Source organism: Prionailurus viverrinus, chromosome E2 (assembly GCF_022837055.1).
Source record: "Prionailurus viverrinus isolate Anna chromosome E2, UM_Priviv_1.0, whole genome shotgun sequence".
Taxonomy (NCBI): Eukaryota; Metazoa; Chordata; class Mammalia; order Carnivora; family Felidae; genus Prionailurus; species Prionailurus viverrinus.
In genome coordinates this window covers 8,006,378-8,030,843 of record NC_062575.1, presented here as the reverse complement: position 1 = coordinate 8,030,843, position 24,466 = coordinate 8,006,378, and the positions used below count along the sequence as shown (strand labels likewise).

Below are 24,466 nucleotides of genomic sequence, written 5' to 3'. Positions count from 1 at the left end.
AGACCTAACATGATTTCTGTTTTCCTAATGGGACTCGGCTTGATATACCCCTCAGAGTTCTTTGCCCCTACTATGTGCATCCACAGCCGTATACTTCACTGTCCAAGAGAATGGGAGCATTTTGTTTTGTTTTTGTTCACTGCTGTATCTCCAGCACACAGAACAGTACCCAGCACCTAGCAGGTACAAAATGAGTTTTGCGTGAGTAAATCCAAATCACCTTTGCTCTCTTCTGTTATGGCATGGAACACAGTGCTAGGCCATTGCTTGTATTCATTATCTGTCTCCCCATTAGACTGCAAGCTCTTTGAAAAACAAACTGTTTGATTCATCCCTTTATCCACAGAGCCCAGGATAGAGCATGGCATGAGATTGGGCTGAACGAATGTTTACTGACCAACTGGCTGAATGAATGAGTGAGCCTGCTACTTAGATACAAACGGATCCCCCCAGACTCTGCCCACATCTGTTCCTCTGACCTCTCCCAAGAGGATGCAGGGTTCCCCTCCAATTGCTCTCTGGGGTGGGGCTGCAAGGTTTGGAAACTTGCATCTGGGCCTTTGGGGAAATAGACCACTCAGCCCCCTCCACGCCTCCATGAGGGAGGCACACCTGTCAGCCCATCCAGCCCAGGCCTTTCCTGCTCAGAGGGGCCACAGCCTCAGGAAGGCCAGAGCAACAAGGAGAGTGAATGGGAGTCACATGGCTGATGTCAGTATTTCCTTCCCCCACACCTGCCCCGGGGGGCCAGGGACAATGTGGGCCAGATGTGGTGGGGAGAACAGCAATTCGCTCTCCTTCCCCCACACCTGCTCCCAGGGGACCAGGGACAGTGCAGGCCAGACATGGGGGGAGAAGAGCAATTCGCTCTCCAGGCAGAGGGAGCATCTTCCCCAAGTCGGGGATGAGGCCACTTGGCAGGTTCTGAGAATACAGGGCATTCCTCCTGGAATCTTCACAGGGCCTTTGGGTGGAGGCAGAGGCCCTCAGGGAATTGCCGAGAGACGTATGTGGGGAGACTCAGCCTGAGGCCCCAGAGCTCTCAGCTTGGGCACAGACTATTGTGTCCTCACTTGGCCAAGAAAGCAACAGACTGTCTGCCTTCCTGGGACCCTGCAGGCCCAACACTAATAACCACAGCAGAGAGGAGGGGAATCCCTACGTCCTGGACAATAAAGGTTTCTAAGACCTTTGTGTCCCCCAGGAGGGTGCAGGGAGCCCCTGTAATTTCTGAAACTGAGCCCTTGTCACCAGGCAAATGCAGCTCGCAGGCAGATTTAATGTGATTTAGAGAAACAAGGCCATAGAGAAACTCTCCCACATGGACAAGAGTTGCCACCACGATCGTGTGTTTCAGCATTATTCACAATAGCCAGGGATTAGGACACAACCCATTCAACTCTCAACAGAGAAAGAGACGAATTATGGTGTAGTTATACAATAGATGAAACGAACTGGTATGTGTATCACAGTGGATAATACAAAATTCAAAGTCACGTCATTTGTGTAATGAGGAGACGTTAAGCAAATATGGAATAATGTCACCAGGATTTAGCAACACTGGGTAGGAGGTCTATGGGAATTCACCGAAATATTTTTTTAAGTTTATTTATTTTGAGAGAGAGCGCGAGAGCACATGTACACACACACGCACATACACATACACACACACACACACACGCACATATGTGTGAGTGGGGGAGGGGCAGAGAGAAAGAATGTCAGTCAGGCTTCTCAGGGTCTGCCCAGAGCCTAATGCAGGGCTCAAACCCATGAACCGTGAGATCATGACCTGAGCTGAAACCAAGAGTAGGGTGCTCAACTAACTGAGCTACCCCGGTACCCCAAAATGCTTTTATTGTCTATATGTTTGGAGTATTTAGAAATTTTTAAAAATTAAATAAGAAAAAGTAAGCGGGACGCCTGGGTAGCTCAGTCAGTTCAACATCTGATTCTTGATTTCCACTCAGGTCATGATCTCATGATTCATGAGTTTGAGCCTCAAGTCAGGCTCTGCCTTGACAATACAGAGCCTGCTAAGGATTCTCTGTCTCCCTCTCTCTCTGCTCATTCGTACACATTCTGTCTCTCTCAAAAATAAATAAACAATTTTTTTTTAAAGAAAGAAGGTGGGGTGCCTGGGGTCTCAGGTGGTTAAGCATCCAACTTTGGCTCAGGTCATGATGGTTTTTAAGTTTGAGCCCCACAGAGGACTCTCTGCTGCCAGTGCAGAGCCTGCTTTGGATCCTCTGTTCACCTCTCTCTCCCCCTCCCCAGCTCATTCTCTCTCTCTTTTTCTCTCTGTCTCTCTCTCTCAAAAATAAAATAAACATTAAAAAAAAAAAAAAAGCAAGCAAGCAATGTTTCTTGCGACCGAGTGGAGTGGGGAGCAGAATGCCCCCTGGCCTGCAGGGGAGGGTGTGGCATTGGGTGAGGAGGCGAGCCCTGGCCCCCTTGCTTCCCTGCAGGGTGCTGTGGGCAGAGACGGCCCCATTTTCCTAATGTTGGAGGCCCAAGGTCAGATGTGAAGATTTTTCAAGCCTTCCAAAACCTTTGCTAGGCATGGGGCACCATGAGCTGCCTTGCCCCCACAGCCAGAGCTGTCCTTGGGGCCTACCTGCCACTTCGTCCTTGACGCTGAGCCAGCCGCATCCCTCCTCCAGGTCTGAGGGCCGTGCAGCATCCTGGATGCAGTAATGGGGAGTTTGGCGCCCGTAGAAGGCATCCTGGATCTGGATGACCTCCCCTGAGCCACAGTGCATGGTGGCATTGAGGCCGTCACAAGCCAGACTCTGGCCAACGCCTGTGACAAAGGGAAGGCGACACTTAGGGGGGATCATGGTCACGGTTGGGCAAGTGCCTGGTTGACGGGGAGGGGAAGGGTTTCGGGGGTGAGGGCTGAGGTGGAGGGACCCGGCAGGAGTGAGAAATAGACGGGGGCGGGCGTGGGAGTGGCTCTGGAGCCAGACTGCCTGGGCTCAGGTGCCACCAGCCACACACTGGCTGTGTGCTCTGCAAATGCCTTAGCTTCTCTGTGCCCCTCAGCACAGGGGAGTGTCCGTACTGCACCCCCACAGGGTCTTTAAGAGGATTACGTGAATTTATACATGCAGAGTAAGAGCTGTAAGTGGCAACTTGAGTCTTTTCTGAAAACAATGCCTGGTTCGTCACAGATGCTAAACAAGCACCTGTTGAATGAATGAGTGATTTGAGTGCATCTTCCTACCAATCCTAGAAGCTGGGCGACTATCCTCCCCGGTAGGAACATCAGGCTCAGGGGGGCCACTGTGCTGAGACACCTTCCCCCACCCCACTGCCTCCAGCCCGGCTTCTGGCATGTGGTCTACATTCAGTGAATGTTTGTTGGAAAACAATGACTTGGCTCAGGTGAGCACAGCCAGAAAGGAAACTCTGGATCCAAACTCCGGCCCATCTGCCTGGTGGGAACACCACAGGGTAGAGGATGAGACCAAAAATCTGTGTTAGTTTCCTACAGCTGCTCTCTGTACAAATTACCACCAAATTCATGGCTGAAAACAGTACAAATCTATCATCCTCTGGTTATAAAGGTCACAAGTCCAAAATGGGTCTTCCTGGGCTAGTATCAAGGTGTGGACTTGATTTCTTCTGCCTGCTCCCGAGCCTTTTCCAGAGGAGCTACAGTTGTTGGACTGTGACCCCTTCTTCCATTTCCAAAGCCGGCAGCAGCCAGCATCTGCCAGTCTCTCTCTGACCACAGGCAAACCTGGGTTCAGGTCTTACCATGGTCACTTCCCAGCTGTGTGGTCTTGGGCAAGGAGCTTACCCTTTCTGAGCCCCACTGTTCTTAGCTTTATCATAGGCCTCGCCTCAAACAGCAGAGGTGCTTCTATTATGAATAAACGCACGCGAGTCTGTTCCTGGAAGTGCTGCTTGGTGCGTGTTAGCTGTTCATGATGTGACCTTGTACCAGTGGCTCCAAGGCCCTGGGGCTGACAGATTCTGAGACAGGCTCTTGAGTTGGGGTGCACAAGAGGGCGAGGCACTGGGGAGCTGTGATAAAAAGAGGGGGAAGTTGTATGACCCATAGGTCCCTGAAGCTCCAAGTTTCCAAAATCGGCCAGGCTGGAGAAGTGAACGCTACATGGCACCTGTTTAAAACCAGACGGGGGAAAGGAGGCAGGGGGCCTGTAAGTGCCCAAATCCAGAATGGGCCCCAGGAGCTGGGGTTCTTCACTGAGGGGCTTGGGGATAGGGAAGGGGCTGAGCCCAAGAAGCCTGGAAGCTTCCCTTAAGCCTGGCTTGAAAGTCAGGGGAACATGGGGTAGCTCAGTTCCAAGACCAGGCCCCTATGCCAGGGTCCCTGAATGGCAGGCAGGACCCATCGTGGGGCCATGGGTCACTCATGCCGGGGCTCTTACACGGAGTCCCCAGGGAGGAGTTCCCAGGGCACAAAGGGTGTCAACCATGGACAGCATCTGGAAAGGACACAAGAACGGAGTGCGGGGACGTTCAGGAGTCAGGGAGGGTGAGCACTGGAGGCTCAGACCCGGCCGGCCAGGGCGGTAGGCGTCAAGGGTGAGTGAGACCAACCTCCTGGGATCATGTCTCCTTTTAGGAAGACTGGAAAGGAGAGTAAGTAGGGCTGGGTATTTGCCCCCAGATGCAGGTGTCTGAGAGGAAAAGAGGGATGCAGGGGAGGCTGGTAGGTAAGTGGACAGGGAGTCGGGGTTGGGAGCTGGGGAGATGAAACAAACACAGACACAGAGACAGATGGGCATTTAAGGAGACGTGGAGACAGAGAGACCCAGAGACACCTGGAAAGAGAGAGAAACAGAGACACATGGAGGGGCACAAACACAGACACAGAGACAGGCAGTCATTTAAGGAGACGTGGAGACAGAGAGAGAGAGAGACCCAGGGACACCTGGAAAGAAATAGAAACAGAGACACATAGAGGGGCACAGAGAGACAGAAGGAGGGAGACCCCACAACAGAGGCCAGCTCACCAAACTCGCAGATGAAGGCAGACGGCTGAGTGCAGTTGTCTGAGGCCACCCACCCAAAGGAAGCGTCTCTCCCGATGTAACCACAGGCGTCGGGGGCAAGAGAGGCCTGCCCTCCGCGCCAGTGGCTGTAGCTCACGTTTGAGGTGTCCAGCCAGGTCCCCAGCCCTGGGATGGGAACACAAGCACCAGGACTTACAAACGCTCTTCCAACCCTTTTTAAGCACAGGGCTTGCCTCAGCTCAGCTCCTGGTGCTGCAGGAGGTGCCCGGTTAAGACCGACAGGCTGACGGCCTCTCTTTCCTGTGCCAACGAAGGGGCGTTGCTAGCTGTTACCTTTCAACACCCAGATGTAAGAATTCAACCTAGAAACCGGGGCGCCAAGTCAGGGAGCTCAGACAAAATAGTTTCATTAAGGACATGATGCTTCTAGCTCTGTCTTACCATCACCTAGAAAAGAACACAGAAGTGTGCCTCGGGACATTCGAAGGTGTTCCTGAGAGCAGCAGGGGCCCTTGTCAAATATATTTGGGCACACTCACTTAAAATGGAAATTTTCCTTATGTCCAGAACTCCTCAGCCCCATGAACACACTGATGTGACTCTTGAAGAAGTGTGTGTGTGTTTGTGTTTGTGTGTGTGTGTGTGTGTGTGTGTGTGTGTAATACAAAGGCATTTCAAGGACACTCGAAATCTAGAAAACACTAAAAGTCAAATATTTAAAGACTCACAAGTGTATTTATTCATTTTTTAAAATACATATGAATGGTTAAAAATTTTTAGAGTGAAAAGGGGCATAAAATGAAAACATCACCCCCTCCCAACCTATGGGTTACTCCCATTACTATTATGTGTCTTGTGAATTGTTCCAGACTGAGTTTTATCCCTATATCAGCATCTATGAGTGCCTGAAATCTACACAAATGCCATCATACTCCACATGACACTCTGCTTCTTCTTAAATAACATTAAATATTGGGGGTTGTTACATGTCAGCCTACACAGATCTGCCTCATTTTATGTAAATGAGCCATGTGGTATCCCTTGGTGATTTCAAATAGACACAACTCCTTTAAATGTTTAGGAAGTGATGTTCAATATACAGAAATCCACAATTGCTACATCTACAAATCAAGAAACTATTCAATAGATATTGCCTGAAAATGAATTTTAGAATTCAAATCCAGTGGCTATGAGTTTCCTAAAATGAGCGTTCCCAACTGCTCTCTCAGCCGTTCCATCCACTCTGGTATTAAGTGCTTAGCCCAGACCAAGTTACGCATTTCTGAAACCCAGTGGCTTCAACAGGACAATGTGATGTGGCAGGCTGCTGACTCAAGAGAGTCCTCTCGCAGTGTTCTCTTGAGCCAACCATTTTCTCCCCCTGGACTTCATTTTCCCATCCATAAAATACGAGTAGCAATGTATACCTCGCGGGACAGGTGCAAAAATTGAATACAAATGTTCATTTGTCCATTCTCTGCTATGTACAGGCACTGGGAAAAGAAAAGTGGCCAGAATGTGGTTCTTTCCCTCGAGGAGTTCACTGTCTAGGAAGGAAGACAGACACCTAAAAACTTGAAGTCATGCCAAAAATACCCTCACAGAGGTGTGGACAAGCCCTACAGGTGCATAGAAGTCTCAGCAGACCATGCTGGGGTTGGAGGAAGTTGCCCTCACAGAGTCAAAGGTAAGTAAGTGTTTCTAGGAGGACCATTAAAACGAGACCATCGAATGTGAATGGGGGGTGGTGCCAAGCTCTTAACCTGCTTTACTCTCATAAGAAATGGGGAAAGCCACATGGAGGTGCTTTGAAAATAGCTTAATAATTATTTCCTGAGACTCCGTTGCCTCATCTGTAAAAGAGAAGCAACAATATCATCTCACTGGTTATTGTAGGGATTCGAGGTGATAACAGGCAAGCAGTACTAAGGATAGTGCTGGGCACTATTCTAGCAAGAACTGAAGAAGCCATAGCTAATATTATTATTAGACACATTCAAACAAATGAACATTTCCAGAGTGTCCTCTATGTGTCAGATTCCGTGCTAGATACTGTACATGAATCATTTCATTTGATCCACAAAAGAGGAGGGTGTCCTTACCATGAGAAGTAGGATATACTACATTGTTCCATGCGGTTCCGGATTAAGAAGCAATGGTGAGAATTGCGGCCACCAGCTTCCTGTGAAATACAGCTTCCACAGCACCTACCTTCTGTGGTTCCATTCCGAGCCAAGTTTCCTACAAGTCCAATCCACCATTCCCTGTCCTGGGAGATATGCTTCTGCAGAAACTTCTGGGTGTCCTCATCACGAATAAAGACCAAATGGCCCCCTTGCCCCTCGCACCAGCTCTGGGCACCATAGAAGGTGTGGCTGAGAGGCACAAATTCATAGCAAGAGTCTTTGAAAGCCACTCGGCTCTTTGAGCAAAAGCTCCCGTCTTCTGGCTTAGCAATTGCAGCCCTAAACCTCAGAGCAAGCCCCAAGAGGAGCAAGGCCACTGCATTCATCCTTGAATCACCACTGAAGCATCTGGATGGAGCTGGTGCTCAGGTCCTTCTTATGCTTGTGGCTCACAGCTGTCTGCCAGAGATCTCTCCTTCTCTCTTTGCATCCAATAATAGCTCCTACCTCTTATTTAAGAGACGAAAGGCTCAGGATGAATGTGTCTACATTTTTGCTTTCCCCAGCTCTTTGTTCAATGCCTGTGCCAAATCCAATTAATTTCCAAAACAGTCTTCAAGAGAAACATAAAGCCGCTATCTCACCTGTCTGCTTGTCATTCGATCAACTGTTAGCTTCTGATAAAAATTCCTTGCTATTGGTTTGATGTTATTACCCTGGAGGGCCACATGTCTCACGAGAAGCCATCAGCATGTGAGAAGTATGTGATAAAAGAAAAATGGCAGGAAAGTGGGAGTGATGAGATGGTCAAGGAACCAAGTAGCACTCATCCGCAGTCCTATTGTCCAGAGCGACAGCTGTGCCCACATGATAATCACATTCTCCCCAACGTGGCTTAAATCCTAATGGATATGTCTCCCCTTCTCTGGTTCATCACATTACCACTCGTGCCTGTTGGAGAATACAGATTTCCTACAAAATTGTTTTAGTATCATCATGAAAATAAGCTTTTAAAACCTCAGACCTGCCCATCCTCACCCACTGCCTTAAACCCTCTAGTGGGTGTCCGTGGTCTATGGATCGAGTTCAAGCTTCTCAGCTTTGTATACAAGGCTCTGTATGAATTGGCCAGTGACCATATATCCAAACACACTCCCCAAATGTGGGGAAACAGACTCACTCGTTGCATGGGAGTGTAAATTGGTACAACCTCCATTATGGGCAGTTTGGCGATATCTATAAAAATTTTATCTATTATTTTTTCATATTTTTGAAACTAATCTCTATAGCCACTGTGGGGCTCTAACTTAAAACCCTGAAATCAAGAGTCACATGCATTACTGATTGAGGCAGCCAGGCATCCCAATATCTCTCAAAATTTTAAAAGCACAAGCTCTATAATGTAGCAGTTCAACTTCTAGGAATTTTACCTACAAATAAATTCATACATGAACAAAATCTCGTACATATAAAGTTATTTATTGCAGAATTTTATAAGAAGGAAAAATTGGAAGCAACCTAAATGTCCATTGATAGGAAAGTGGTCAACAAAATGTGGTACGTCCTCCATACCCACATACAAAAAATGATCAAATTGTTTATATATAAATTTAGGAGGATATCTAAGATTTTGGCTAATATTAAAAGCAAAGTATGAGACATTGTTGATGGTCCAATCCTATTTTTTTAATTTTAAAAATTTCTTATTTTGAGAGAGAGAGAGAGAGAGCACGAGCGAGCTCTCTCGCATGTGTGTCAGTAGGGGGAGGAGCAGAGAGAGAGGACAGAGAGAATCCCAAGAAGGCTCCGTGATGTCAGCACAGAACCCAATGTGGGGCTCAATCCCACCAACCATGAGATCATGACCTGAGCCAAAATCAAGAGACGCTTAGTTGACTGAGCCCCCCAGGTGCCCCAATGGTCCACTCCTATTTGCACAAAAACACCTATGAAGATTTGTTTGTATGTGTTGAATGTATCCCATAAAGGACTTACGAGAGCCTGGCAGTAGTGATTGCTTGGGTCAGGGGTTGGGGGAGCTAGGTGAGTGGGAGACAGAGGAAGGAGCAAGACTTTTGTTTCATTGGACACATTTAAAAAAATTTTTTTTCAATATATGAAGTTTATTGTCAGATTGGTTTCCATACAACACCCAGTGCTCATCCCAACAGGTGCCCTCCTCAATACCCATCACCCACCCTCCCCTCCCTCCCACCCCCCATCAGCCCTCAGTTTGTTCTCAGTTTTTAAGAATCTCTTATGCTTTGGCTCTCTCCCACTCTAACCTCTTTTTTTTTTCCTTCCCCTCCCCCATGGGTTTCTGTTAAGTTTCTCAGGATCCACATAAGAGTGAAACCATATGGTATCTGTCTTTCTCTGTATGGCTTATTTCACTTAGCATCACACTCTCCAGTTCCATCCATGTTTTTACAAAGGGCCATATTTCATTCTTTCTCATTGCCACGTAGTACTCCATTGTGTATATAAACCACAATTTTTTTATCCATTCATCAGTTGATGGACATTTAGGCTCTTTCCATAATTTGGCTATTGTTGAGAGTGCTGCTCTAAACATTGGGGTACAAGTGCCCCTATGCATCAGTACTCCTGTATCCCTTGGGTAAATTCCTAATGGTGCTATTGCTGGGTCATAGGGTAGGTCTATTTTTAATTTTCTGAGGAACCTCCACACTGTTTTCCAGAGTGTCATTGGCCACATTTTTAAACTTTTCTATCTTGTACCATGTGGTGAATATCTTACCTGTTCAAAAATAATAAATTCTTTTTTTAAAAAAAATCTCAGGGCAGGGTGCCTGGTGGCTCAGTTGATGGAGGATCTGACTCTTGATTTTGGCTCAGGTCATGATCCCAGGGTGGTGGGATTGAGCCTTGTGTTGGGCACTCACTCTCTCGTGTGCGCACACCCTCTGCTCCTCTCCCCCCCTCCTACCTCTCTAAAATAAAAACTTTTTTTTTTTTTTTAATCTCATGGGCCCATCATCCCCCATTAGGTCAAAGTCACACACAGCTCTTTCTAACTATCCTGGTTCACTGCTAGCAACCTTGCTTCATACCTCTGTGTGCCTGTGTTCTTCCCTCTGCCAGGAGCCCTTTTCTCTCAGTCCTGCCTTGTCCACCTTTGATACTCTGCTCAAAGGTCAGTTCCTTTGTGGATTTTGTAGAACTTGCCCCACATAATATGCCTCTCTTCTCTGAGTTTCCTTTTTCTTTTTTTGTTGATAAACACGTAAGACACGGTTCACATACCATACAATCCGCCCACTTAAAACTCCCAGGTCGGTGGTTTGTAGTATATCCACAAAGTTGTGCAACCTTCATCATGACCAATTTTAGAAAATTTTCATGGCCCCAAAAGGAAACCCTTCACCTGCTGGCATTCACTTCCAGCCCTGCCTCCTGCCAGCTCCTGACAACCACTAATGTCCTTCCTGGCTCTGTGGATTTGCCTACTCTGGATGCTTCATATAAACAGAATCACATAATATGTGGTCTTTGTGACTGACTCTGTTAGCGTAGTGTCTTCAAGGTTCATCCATCTTGTAGCACAGGTCATTATTCCACTACTTCATCCCTCCCTTCCTTTTTTGGCACTCAACAAAAGTTTATAGAGTAACTGTTCAATGAAGAGTTTTCCATAACTAATATATTCCCCACCTTAGCTCCTTGTTTGCCGAGTAGTGTTTGAGGAATGTTTGTTGTTCATGATAACTTTCAAAGTTAACTGAGTTTGACAAAATTGCTAAGTTCCATCAGTGGTGGGAAAAATTGTTTTAACTACTAACACCAGAGTTCCTCTTGGGAGCTCTTTCTCTTTGGGGATATATCTATATAGGCCATTTGGGTTGGGACAGGGGAGATGCCAAGGGTATGGTTTATACTGTTAACAATAAAACACAATACTGGATGACGGGTCTGTCTAAAAAGTTAGTGATTTGAAACTGGAGAGGGACGTTTGCAATGTGGTGGGACTCTAGAACCTTCAAAACAGGTATTAGGCAAATAGTTTCTTGCAGCAGAGTGGCCAAAGACTATAGAGAACCACAGGTGTCTATTATCTGGCTTTAAATTATTCACCTGCTCTGACATAATTCATCTTTTCTCCCCCCTCCATTCCCTTCTCCCTCAGTCCTTGGCAAGCACTATATTCTGTCTGTATGGATTTACAAATTCTGGGCATTTCATATAAATAGAATTGTACAATATGTGGCCTTTTGTGTCTAGCTTCTTTCACTCAGTATAATGTTTTCAAGGGTCATCCACATTGGAGCATGCATTATTAGCTCTTTATTCCTTTTTATAGCTAAATAATGTCCCATGTATAGATACACTACAATTTGCTTAACCAATCATCCATTGATGGACATTTAGGTTGTTTTATTCTATGAGTTTCTTGCAGGAAAGGGATAATATCTCTTAATCTCTGTCCATCCCATGACCGGCACACAGTAGGACACAATGAACATTTGCCAGCCTGGTCCCATATTCCACGTCCTTGTGTGTTGGGGGAGGTTGAGAGGCTATGACTGCTGGTTGACCCATGAACGGGACCCAGGCAATCGGAAGATCCTCACCCCTGCCCTGTCCTTGAAATGAGCATTCCGTTTGCCTTCCTGGCTCCCAGAAGCTGTCCCGAGGACACAGCCTTGAGATAGTGATGTGGTGTTGAAATCGTCTGGACAGTATATATGACTGAACCCAGTTAAAGCCCCTATATAAACTTTTAAGACTTGGCCAGCGAGTACAGAGATCTACTTGTCTTGTTGCACCCAAGACAAGGCTTGTGTATTAAGTTCTCTTGCTTGTTAAACCTGCCACCTACCCATCTGGGGTGATCTGCTTTTTCTTCGGTCTCTCCCTGCTCTATGTGTCCAGTGGCCAGTTTTCAAACCAACACTGGGACTGACCCATGGCCCCTGTCGCTTTCTCCCGAAGCCCTTCCAAGCCCTCTGGAGTAGCCCTGCCAGACAGAGCCCAGGGTAGGACTCGATGTCATTGCTGAGTCACTGGTGGGAGCACAGAGAATACTGGTCTCTTATCTCTGGGGGCCAGGCTTCTATTGACTTCTATTAGAAAACTATGTGGAAGCCCTCATGCAGTGATAATGTATCTCCTGGGTAAAGGCTTAATTTATGTCCCTCATGGAACATGCTTGGAGACATTTGATAATGAATGCAAATGTGCAGGCTGAATTCTACTTTTGCTTTCTTTATGTTCTGATGAATTGCAGACTCCTGGGCACAGAATTCATCTTAGTGATGTCAGCTCCCAATGTGGCTTAAACTAATATGTGTACGTGATGAAAGGAAGCAGGACATGGCTGGACCCGTGCGAGCCTGTTTCCAGTGATCTGATCCAGCTGCCTAAGCCTCTAAACCCTGACTTTAGGGACCAGCAAATGAAAACAGAGAGCAAATTTGGTTTAAATGAGGCCTTGAGTCCATGAAAAGAACCATAAAGATGTTCACACCCTGTGGCTCAGTCACCCCAATCCTGGGAATGGATCTCTTTTAGTTTGGGTTCCTCCAGAAGCTAACTGAGCCAAGAATTCAAGAGAAACAGTTTGTTTGGGAAGCCTTGCAGGAAACAGGGGCAGGGGAGGGGGGGGGACTACATTGCTTTATATGAATTTATTTATTTATATGAATTTATTGGTCATAAATTGAATTGAATCTTTGTCCTCCATTCAACTAAAAAGACAACACAGCAAAAGAATTCTCATGATTCCCTCACCCCAAAGCATTTTCATTCTTTGCGGTTCCTTGAAATGCTTCTTGCTTTGGAGATAGATGTTTACCCAGACACAACCATAGCGTGCATGTAATTAGTTCATATTACAGTTTCCCACTTAACTTTAGATGGTAGGCCTTTTCCATGATGTTAAAGGGCTTTGGGATTGGCATGGTGAGGGCTGGGCTTCCTTTTCCTGAATGGATATTTACTAAACCATTCCCACAGTGCTAGATACTTTGTGTGGTTTTTGTCATCTCTTTGTTATGTGTTCAGTTTTGCAATTCAGTCAACACTGCTATGAACATCTTCTTGCACTTGCCATTTAGCCTGAGCGGACTTATCTCCTGAGGGTTGCAGCAGACATTGTCAAGGGCCCATCTTAACCACTCACACTTACCATGTAAGGCTTCTAAATACAAGCACCTGTAATTCCTTGCCTTTCCCTGCACATAAGAGACAGGATGGAAGTGCCTGGCAGTTTGTGCCTCTTGGGAGAAACTCTCACCCTTGATTGGCCAGGGTTGGTGGGTCCATTGCCCAGATCCCTCAAGATAACTCTAAAGAATGCTCACAGCATCTCACAGCCCAGTAGTCAGGCTGAGCTGCTGTTGGCCTTGATGTAACAGCCTTGATAATGCACTGTCAACATCTTCCCTCCCTGTTCCACTTCCCCATGCCCTTGCTGGCATTTCCTGGATTCGCCTCCCAAATAAACCACTGGCACTTGAATCCTTGTCTCGGGGTGTGCTTCTGGGAGAGCCCAACCTTAGACAGGTCTCTTCCCAAGACTGGGAGGCCTGGGCCCACAGGGCGCAAACATCTTCATGATTCTTGCTTATGGACTCAGTGCCTATTGAAACCAGATCAATTATCTTGGTTTTTTTGTGTCGCTGATCCCCCTTGAAGACTCAGATGGCCAGATCAAATCCCGAGAAACACGCTCACACAGCTGAGCTGTATCTTGCATACTTCCCTGATTATTTCAGTTCTGTGCCTGGGGACCATCTCTGAGCAACTAATAATGACCTTAGTCGTTGGGATGGTGGGTGGTATTCTCTTGGTTTTGTAGACGTGTATGTAGATGGGTCCTCCGTGTTATTCTCAAATGCTAAGTTGTTGGTTTCTCCAGGGTGGCTGGTGACCTGGATCTTGAAAGATTAGCCAGGAAGAAAGGGGTGGGGGTGGAGGTAGGGGTGGGGAGAGCTGGTAGAAGGGGCATCTCAAGGAGGGGCCTTATAATACTAAATCCTTGTCAGTGCCCCCAGGACCAGCATAAACTACAGCCCCCAGCATTATCCCCCCTCCTGGGTCTGCCCTAGCCTGTCACACACAGTCTTGCACGTGCTGTTTCTTTACAAAAGTGCCTCTTCTTCTGCACTTGCCTGAACACCTGTATCCTCTTTTCAAGAATAGCTTCTCTGAAGCTGCCTCACGGTCTCCAGGAATTAAACGCTGTGTCTTCTGTGTTCTCATAGGAGTTTAATCTGCTTCCACATTAGTACTGTTTAGGAGTATTTAGCCTTAAAGAGAGAGAGAGAGAGAGCAAGAGAGAATGAGAGAGAAACTATGAGAACCTAGCTGTAAAATTAAGTCCATTGATAGCCTTTTAAATTTCTATTTTTATTTCCTTAAGGTTTATTTATTTATTTAATTTATTTTGAGAGAGAGAGAACACGAGCTTGGAACAGGGGGAGAGGGAGAATTCCAAGCAAGCTTCACGCTGTCAGCACAGAGTCAGACGTGGGGCTGGAACTCATGAACCATGAGATCATGACTTGAGCCGAAACCAAGAGTTGGATGCCTAACCAACTGAGCCATCCAAGCCTCCCAAAGCCACAAACATGTGAACAGGTACTTGAGCCCTGGACCCTCAGAGTGAAAGTCTGATGCTCTACCGACTGTGCTATCCAGGCTTAAATTTCTACTTTTAAATTGCTTTTGCTGAATGGCTCTTGTGGGTTCATTAGCATTTTCCAAAAAGACATGTTGAAGTCCTGCCCCTTGGTGCTTGAGGATGTGCCTTCTTCGTGGAAATAGGGCCTTTGCAGATCTAATCAAGATGAGGGCATGCTGGGGTTAAGGTGGGTCCAGACCCAGTGACTGATGTCCTTATAAAAAGGCAAGCTGAACACAGAGACAGACACAGAGGGAGACGTCCATGTGACAACAGAAGAAGAGCCTGGAGCCAGGGAACATCAAGGCTTGCTGGTAACCACCAGAAGTTAGAAGAAGTGAGGAGGAATTTTCCGTAGAGACTTCAGAAGGCTCCTGGCTCTGCAGACACTCTGATTTCTGACTTCTGACCTCCAGAACTGTGTAAGCCACCAAGGTTGTGGTATTTTTGTCATGGCAGCCTTAGCAAGTCAATACAATGATGATGTAGCACAATGAGGCTGTGTCATTCATTCATTCATTCATTCATTCAATAAATATCTGTTGAGCACCTACTACATGCCAGGCACTGTGCTAAACTCTGGATTTGGAACAGGAGAGTGACAATATCAGGCTTACATTTCAGCCAGGTCACCTAGTGGCAGCAGGGAGGCCGTGAGGAGGCTGCTCCCAAGAGGTGAGCGATAGTGAGGATGGTGGCTGGGGAGGTGGGGCTGGAGGAAAGAGGAACAATCTGAAAGATTATTTAGGAAGCAGAAACATCAGGACCACAGTCCAGACTCTAACCTGGTGGTTGTTATTTAAATTGAATTTTTGTGAAGCCTCACTGACCAGGCTCTGAGTGCAACACGGTGGAAAATTAAAGTGTTCCTGCTCCGGCGTTAGAAGGCACTCCCCTTTCTCCCAGTAGTGCCCTCTGCATTTCACTCTGTCCCTTCTACCTCCCAAGCGTGGCATATTATTATAATAATTATTACTTGCCTTCCTTCCTTCCTTGTTAGGCTGGCAGTTCATGGAGTCCCGGAGTTACGACTTCCTGTCTTTCTGTCTCTAATACCCAACAGGACGCTAGTCTCTGGCCTCTTGTAGGACTTAGTGGAATTAATGAACCCTCCTCAGTGTTAATGGGGTAATTTGTGGTCTTTGGTTTCAGCGGTGAAGTGTGCCCTCCAGGAATCCTAGCACGGTTCTCCCTGCACTCCCTGCATCCTGCTTCCGGGACGGGCCGTGGAGAGTGTGGTGTTCTGGATCTCACCACTGACCCGTCTCCCTTGGGGAGGCAGCTGCCCCCGGTGCTAGGGCTTTGCCTGTCCCCTGGAAACCCGCCACTGGAGATTTCCACTTTATCTGCTCGGTTTTTCACCCTGGCTAACTAAAGGCACCATTTAGAAGCCAACTTAATTAGAAAACTGCAAAGTAATTCATATATGATAACATTAACTCCAAAAGGGAAATATTAACTCACTCTAGACAGTAACTTTGTAATAGGAGATACAGAATTTCAAAATAAGGTTGCTGGGTTTTTTTTGCTGTTGTTGTTGTTTTTTTAATATCCCAACTTTTCTTTCTGAATTCAGGTTTTGCTTCTTCGCCTCATGACTGCTTTGTGGATGCAACACATTCATGGAGAAAGTGGCCTCAGGAAAGGTAGCCTTCTCTTCCGTGCTTCTTCCCTAAATTATACGGGAAGAGGATCCCACGTTCAAATCTCTCACCTCTGCTACGTGTTGTGTGACCTGTGGCCCAGGGACACCACCTCACTGAGCGTCAGTTGTTTCCTCGATAAAAAAGGAAGTGGGGGAGGGAGAGTAACAGTACCTGCCAGGTTTGTGGCAGAATTAGAAGGCACTGCTTGTGCAAAATACAGGTGAGGGGGCGCACATCAGCGAATGCCTCTCCTTCTCCCCAAGGAAGAGGCGAGACGAAGCCTTCCTGCTTGCCCCCTGAGCATCTCAGACCCTCCAGAGGGCAGACCATGCACTGTCTGGAAGTGAATTCTCTCCTACAGGCTCTGCATCGCTGCCGGAGGTGGCATGGCCAACTTGTGCAAACGTGTGTGACTTGGGAGGAAGCCCGGGAGACACCTGACCCGACTTGGGGCCGAAGCCCTGCCGGGCAGCACCTCCGTCGATCCCCTGCTGCCCTCTGGCTCCCTGCGTCTTCCTGTTTCCCTCTCAGCAACCCCAGCCTGCAGGCCCCAAGTGTGTGGACATCCCCCCTGTCCCTCTCCTGCGTGCCCTTTTCCTCTGGCCCCTCCTTGCCTCTCCTGCTTCTCTCCTGCCACAGCCCCACCCCTCCAATAATCCGGAGCCGTGTGGGATGGAATGCCGTGTGGTACCTCTGGGGCTGCCCCCTTTCCAGGAGCGTGCTGCCTGCCTTCTCTACTTGGCCAGCTCCCAGCCACCCTTAAACTTCTGGCTCAGCATCACCGTTTTCGGGAAGCGTGGACGTCGCCTCTCTTCATCATGCCCCTCGGCCTTGGAGGATCTTCCTGTGTCACCTGGGATGTCCCACTGCTCCCGTTGGAAGGGTGGCATTCCATATTTGAGGAACAGGTGAACGAATGAGTGAGTGAACAAACACATGGGCTGATTCGCATTTTTATCCTGCCAACCATGGATTCCTCCGACACTTGTACCCTCTATGCTGGCCCGTCACGCAGCCATCGCTGCCTCTGTCCACCTCGGTCATATACACATGCCATCTTAGCAACTCTCCTGCTATAGCTCAGCACTCAGTAGAACTTTCCCTGGTGATGGAGATGTTCTGTCTGCACATACCAGTATGGTAGCCACTAGCCACGTGTGCTCTGTGGAACCTTCGAAATGTGAGCGAGGAATTTAATTTCATTGTAATTAATTGATATTTAAATTCACAGCCACGTGTTCCGAGTGGCTACTGTGCTGGACAACGCAGCTAAGCTCCCACGTTAATGCCTTCATTGCACACGGTCTCTTGACCGAGAGATCACTGTCCACAGTTTGAAGCCCAAATTCTTACATCCCCGCGCGATCCAACCCCTGAACCACTTTCCGCTCCCGTCTTGGCAGTAGTGGAGACCAACCGTGATTGCAAGTATGGCCTCGGGAGCCAAGCAGCTTGGGTTCGAAGCTCAGCTCCGGGGTGCTGGTGAGTTAACTCTTCCGCGTGTCGCTTTCGTTGTCTGTAAAATGGGCTGAATACCCACACTCGGGGGTGTTGTGAGGAGGATGTGTGTTCCCCTGTGCCAAAGGCTTAGAAGAGTATCTGGCACTGGGGAGCCCTCAATAAGTGTCACCTATAAAGATCATTATTTCTCTGTGTGTCCCTGGTGGAGCCAGCCTGTCCTCCTCACTGTCCCCCCACTAGAACTGTGCAGCTCCATGCCGTCTTTCACACTGGTCCTCCTCATTGCCTACAAACATGTCCCACTCTCAAGGGCTCCCCTGGGCACCCATCCTCCGGGAAGCCTTCTTTCCCAGCCTTCCCCAGCCTGAGCAAACTTCCCTTCCTCGGAGTCCCATGATACTTCCTACCCACGCCTCTTCTAGAGCAACCGTAACGGGCACCTAGCTGTCACTTACTGTGTACGCGTCTTCACAGCCAGACTAGAACCCACTCAAGATCCTAGACTAGGTCACAGACGTCTGTTCTCCTTCAGTGGCAAGCCAGAGATGTGTGCGTCATCACCGGTCAAAAAGATTGATATTTCTGATTATCAGATTACCTGATCTTTCCAATTTTTCTCTTTCCCAAGAAAAGAAAGGCAAGGAACTATTCTGAGCACCACGACGGACATGATCGGAGTCCCCATGAGATAGGTATTATAATTCCTATTTTCAAGATCAGGCCACTGAGGGTCTGAGATTTAAGCAAGCGGCTCAGACACTCTGCTGGTAAGCACAAGAGCTGTGGCCCCAATACAGACGGGTCTGTTGGGTTGTTAGGGCCAAGGGTGGCCCAGCAAGGGACCACACCATCTAGACACCGTGTTCACGCTCTCACCTAGTCCGGGATCTGTGCTCACCAATAGCAGGCAGTGAAGTGAAACTATGCCAGTCCTGGGTTCACCCTTATAGGAGACTGGTAGTCTCTGCTTCCTTTCTCTTGAAGCACTTATTTAAATTTTTTTTTTTAATGTTTATTTATTTTTGAGAGAGAGAGACAGAATCCAAAGCAGGTTCCAGGCTCTGAGCTGTTGGCACAGAGCCTGACACGGGACTCAAACGCATGAACTGCAGGATTGTGACCCGAGCTGAAGTCAGAAGCTTAACTGACTGAGCCACCCAGGTGCCCTGAAACATTAAAAAAAAATTTTTTTTAATGTTTATTTATTTTTGAGAGAGACAGAGACAGAGTGTGAACAGGGGAGGGGCAGAGAGAGGGAGACACAGAATCCAAAACAGGCTCTGGGCTCTGAGCTGTCAGCACAGATCCCGACGTGGGGCTCGAACTCACAAGCCATGAGATCATGACCTGAGCCGAAGTCGGACGCTTAACCGACTAAACCACCCAGGCACCGCCCCCCCCCCGAAACACTTTAAAAAAATTTTATCATTTATTTTGGAGAAAGCACATGTAGGGGAGGGGTTGGAAGAAAGGGACAGGAGATATGAAGCAGGGTCTGTGCTGACAGGCTGACAGCAGGGAGCCCAACGCAAGGCTTGAACTCACAAACTGGGAGATCGTGACCTGAGCCAAAGTCGGACACAACCGACCGAGCAACCTTGGTGCCCCTCTCTAGAAACCTTTTTTGGAGGCTTTTGCTGCCATGGAAGAAGTCCAACTATCCTGCTGGAGAGATCCCATGGAGAGGGTCAAGGACAGACCCTGAGACCACATGGAGACGGGGAGAGGCCCAGACCCAGCCCTCCTAGCGTGTCAGTCAACTACGAGCAGACCTGCAACGACGTAAGGAACGCCAAGCGGCGAAAGCAGGAAAACTGCCCAGCAGAGCCCAATCCCCCCAAAGAACTGAGCCCAGAGAGATAATGACAGTGGTGGTTGTTGGAAGCCACTAAGGTTTGGAGCAGGAGATGAACAAAACTCATGTGTAAGATGAGCTACTTCCGTCCACGTTCCCACTGCCCTGCTCTCTTACGCACTGGCCAGTTTTCAGTCCATCTGAAGGCAGCAAATGCATTCTAAAAGTGGTCTGTGGAACACCCACTTTTGCTCTCATATCTACTTCTTTCCCTCAGCCAGCAACTTCAGAAAGTGGTAGTGGGGAGGAACTTACACTGCCTAGTGCGTGAATCAAGTTCCTTCACATCTCTGAGGCTGTAAAAATAAGGCTGTTAATGACTCCCTTGCAGGGATGTGTGGGAATTAAATAACATACTGCTAACCAGACACCTAGCATGGCACTTGACACACGTCAGGCATCCAGCGAATGGTGTTTATGAGAGGCTGGAGGACACGGCTCCCACTGGCGACAAGTCTCATGTCCCACTCTCCCCTTATTAGCAAAGACCTAGAAAGCAGGGTTGAGGCTCCCATGGGTCCAGAGCAGTGCCAGAGCTTCTTGAGAAAGAGCAGCTGCTGCTTGTTATCTCTGTTTACAAAAAGGAAGGATGGAGGTTCAACATGGAAGCTGTCCCGTGAACCACGGCAGGAATCCCTAACCCCTTTGGGAAATATATGACCTTTGGGACACAAAGACTCCGCCTCCCAATAGAAAAGAACAAGACAGTGAAGAAGGCAGAGACTGAGTCTCATTAATCACCTCTATAATCCCAGAACTCGGCTTAAGTTCAGGGTAAGTTCAAAGAAGGCACAGAATTATTTTCCTACTTTGCTCGCTGCTGTGTTTGCAGCACACAGTAGATGCTTAGTAAATATGTGCTGTGTGAATAGGTGAATGTGAGACTGCATGAACGTCGTACTGCCTGGAGCCAACACTGCAGCTTATCTATCCCAAGCCATCCCCTCCTTGCTCCTTGCTAATGGAATCCTGGGGTGAATCTGGTGGCAACGTGCTGCCCGGGAGGACTCCCGATGGATTTAAGAAAATCAGGGCACACCTGCTCCTCCTTGCCAGGAATTGGTCTAGGGGTGGTCATGTGACACCACTGAGCCTATGAGACTAAGAGAAAAATCTGTTTCATAGCATAAAGAGAGAGCTGTCAGAGGGAAATGCCTCCTTTTCCCCACCTTGTGTCTCTGTTTTGGCACCTCGTTGTGGGGGGACACCATTCCTGGAGTGAAGGCAATCGCTCGTAAGCAAAACTGAGCAAGTCTAAGGATGGGAAGCCAACCCCCTGAGGATGGTACGGGGGTGCCTGGCCAGAGGGTCCTGATGAACTTCCCAGCCACCCAGGACCCCCAGACGACTTGATGTCTGAGATAAATGCACATCTTTAGGGTTTCCAGAGATATTGTTATTTCCAGCCAAAGCATCTTCTACTAACTCATTGAACCTTCATGACATTATCATGGGCTGAATCGTGTCTTCCCCTCCCCCCTCTCAAGATGCCTATGTTGGAGCCCCAGCACCTCAGTCTGTAGCTGTGTTCACAGGTAGAGCCTGTTAGGGGTGACAACGTTAAAATGAGCCCATTAGGGTGGGCCCTGATCTACCCTGACTGGTGTCCTCCTAGGAGGAATTTTGGACACACAGCCAGGGATGCATGAGCCCAGACAGACAGCCACCTGAGGACACGGTGAGAAAAGACGGCCATCAACACACCAGGCACAGAGGCCTCAGAAGAGACCAGTGCTGCTGACAGCTGGGTCCTGGACTTCCAGCCTCTAGAATTGTAAGAAAACAAATGTGTGCTCTTCAAGCCGTCCAGCGGGACTTTGTTATGGCAGCCCTAGAAAATTAATACAGATTATCCATTGTTACGATCAGTTTATTATCCCCGTTATCAAAAAATCCTGACCTCGCCATCTAATTGCCCCCAGGGTACAGGGCTGAATAAAGAAAGCTGGACTTAGCTCCTCACTAGTATAATAACAAGGCAGTGAAATCAACCCATGACTGGCTCTCTCGGGTCCACCACCCATGGGCACATCCACCCATTGCTTCGTTCAACAAGAATCTAGCAAACATCCGTCGTGTGTCCGTGCTGTGTGGAATTGTCACCAAGTGTGTACTTTGGAGTCAGGCTGCCTGGCTTGGCTTCCTAATTGTCTCCTAGTCACTATGTGACCTAAGGGAAAGCTGGTTCTTTCCAGACTTTTTGCATCTCTAGAATGAGGCTAAGAGTACCCATCTCCTAGGATTATGTAAAGTTGGAGCAAGCCAGTGCACGTAGAGTGCTTGGCAAAGCACTTGACTCTGAGAACACATTGGGTGGGTGGCAGCCATTGCTTTGATGGGTATACGAAATGGACAAAAAAGGAGGCACAGTCATGTTTCTCCATAATTTGAACATTGTCCTCCCCACAAACCCTGCGACCTAGGTATTGCCATCCTGTTTCAAAGAGTAAAGTGAGGTTCCGAGGGGACAGGTGACAAGTCACAGTTTTTAAAAAAATTTTTTTCTATGTTTATTATTTTTAGAGAGTGACATTGTGAGCAGGGGAGGGGCAGATAGAGAGGGAGACACAGAATCTGAAGCAGGCTCCAGGCTGTCAGCACAGAGCTCTACTCGGGGCTCGAATCCGCAAACCACGAGATCATGACCTGAGCCAAAGTCGGCCCCTTAACCGGCTGAGCCACCCAGGTGCCCCACAGCAGTCACAGGTTTTAATCGCAGGACTGGGATCCCGACAGGGTCTTCTGATTTTTTTTTTTTTTTCCTCCCTGCACCAGAGTAGCTGCCCCTGGAAGTGCATTTTTTCCTGAGCCCATAGTTTATGCCAGAAACTCTCACTTAATCCCCATGAGGACACAGCTTTCACAGCCTAAGAATAATAACCCCGACATGGATACACATGTTTAGACCAGACAGGAGAATAAACTGGCAAGTTATGGGGTTTAATGGAAAAGGTGGGTCAAAGGGAACGGCCTCCTGAGTGATTGGGGAAGAAAGGCTAATAACTGGGAGCTGTTTGGGGCCAGGTGCTTTTGCTAGGCCCTTGAGTCCAAACACTTGGGGATTTTGACATCATTGCACCCCCATTTTACACTTAAGGAAATGGAGGCTCAGAGAGGATAAGTCAGACTCCTAGAAAAAGGACGAGTCAATCTCTTAACAATTCAAATATGCCACCTCTTCTCCTGGACCAGGGTCCCTCAGCACCTGCCGAGAATTAGAATCATCTGAGACATTTAGTAAGACGAGTGTGGGCTGGGCTTCCCACAGAGATCCTGCATCAGTGGGTGTGGAGGGAGGCCGGGTGCTGGACCCTCGGGAGCTCCCAGCCAGGGGTGGGCGCACAGCCAGACCGGGAGGCTGTCCCGACTGGGCTCCGAGGTCCAGGAACGTGGTCTCAGCCCAGACCTGGCAAGAACTGTCCTCAGCAGCCGTGGGGAGGCAGGCACCCCACCCTGCCTTCCTCTACCCCGGGGTGGGGGAAATAGCTGCTCCTTTCTGTAAGCAATAGGAGTAGAGAGGAGTCCATTAACTCGTCACTCAACATTCTGGCCACTTGGGTATGGATTTTGGGCATCACGGCAAGAGGCACAAATACAGGGGAGCCCTGAAATCACATTCGGGCATCGTTTCTTCCTCCTGTTAGACCAAGAAGTCGAACTGACATTTGTTTTTTTTAACCATTCCCCATTGTTCTTGAGTAGCATTTTTGGTTCCTTATGTTTATTGTTTTTGGTTCCTTATGTTTATTGTTCCAAAAAAGAAATATAATAAATTAAGTTGCTCTTGGCATATGATTTTTTTTTCCTAAGGAAGGGGAGGTTTAGGATCTTTCTTCAAAACAAAGCAAAAATCCTCTCTCTGCCAAGACGTTCCCACCACGTGCAGCAGGAATTCACATGATTGACATGCGCTCAGCTCCCTTAATCCCAGGTGTCCTGTGTCCTGATAGTTTCTCTTGTTGTTCTGATCGTAAATCGTGTTCACCTCCTGGGTTGGGGTATTTCAGGCTGCATACCTATGCTGAATGCACCCACTCAATTATCCCGCCGATTTAAACCCAGCGGAAAAAAAAAAACTAGCTTTTCCTGTTTAGCCCAGAAGCGGAGCTGGAGAGGGAGCTGGAGACAGAGTAAGACGGTTAAAGACTGACCAGGACTCCCGGTTGGGGAATTTGACCTTTGACCAAGGATAAGTAAGGCCAGTACAGTGCGAAGAGACACCAGGCTCTTGTGGCATCTGGAGGAAAAGAGATGTAAGCGAAGGAAGCTGCAGGAAAGCAGAAAGGAGAGAAAAGGAGGAGCCGAGCAGTTGCCTGGAACACATCGGAGTGTCTGCTCACCGTCCACATCGCCACCGCCCAGCGCCCCATGCGATGGATGTCATATTTGGCAGAAATAAGAAGGAGCAGCTGGAACCTGTGAGGGCCCAAGTGACAGGTGAGTGTTTTGTACAGATGACTGGCTCTTCTGATCCTGTTTAGACGTGCACTTTCTTCTGTTTATAAAAGTAATGTGTATTGCGCATTATTTTTGGAAACCCTGGAAAACAATAGAGGGGAATGATCCATAACCCAGGCATCTTCTCTGTGAACATCTAGGTGTGCTTTTATACACGGAAACTCTTTCCAAGGAGAGAGAGCGCGGATCTCCCTCTTGACAGGAGAAGCATCTGGGGATGCTGTGACGGGCCTACGTACAGCAGAATTAGTCTGCAAGATGTGATGCATCACAAGTGGGAGCCACGT

The 24,466-nt window shown here is 48.1% G+C and overlaps 2 protein-coding genes across 6 annotated transcripts in view; one reads left to right on the top strand and one right to left on the bottom strand.

The window, feature by feature from the left end:
• LOC125153186 (polycystic kidney disease protein 1-like 2) overlaps nucleotides 1–7,500 on the bottom strand; it is a 99,136-nt gene extending 91,636 nt beyond the window's left edge. The window contains exons 1-3 of the mRNA XM_047836085.1: nucleotides 7,200–7,500; nucleotides 4,989–5,153; nucleotides 2,618–2,803 (exon numbers count right to left, since the gene is read on the bottom strand). Coding sequence (XP_047692041.1) covers nucleotides 2,618–2,803; nucleotides 4,989–5,153; nucleotides 7,200–7,500 — 652 coding nt within the window. The remainder of the gene's footprint in view (nucleotides 1–2,617; nucleotides 2,804–4,988; nucleotides 5,154–7,199) is intronic.
• Nucleotides 1–24,466, top strand: part of BCO1 (beta-carotene oxygenase 1) — a 176,180-nt gene that overhangs the window by 110,613 nt on the left and 41,101 nt on the right. For 3 of the 5 annotated variants that reach the window (XM_047836207.1, XM_047836208.1, XM_047836209.1), the window contains 4 exons: nucleotides 6,479–6,675; nucleotides 16,336–16,405; nucleotides 16,767–17,887; nucleotides 23,816–24,158. In XM_047836207.1, coding sequence (XP_047692163.1) covers nucleotides 24,095–24,158 — 64 coding nt within the window. In that variant the 5' untranslated portion in view covers nucleotides 6,479–6,675; nucleotides 16,336–16,405; nucleotides 16,767–17,887; nucleotides 23,816–24,094. Of the gene's footprint in view, nucleotides 1–6,478; nucleotides 6,676–14,627; nucleotides 14,717–16,335; nucleotides 16,406–16,766; nucleotides 17,888–19,410; nucleotides 20,496–21,336; nucleotides 21,496–23,815; nucleotides 24,159–24,466 lie in introns of those variants that run through there. The other 2 variants (XM_047836210.1, XM_047836211.1) reach the window with 2 other exon arrangements.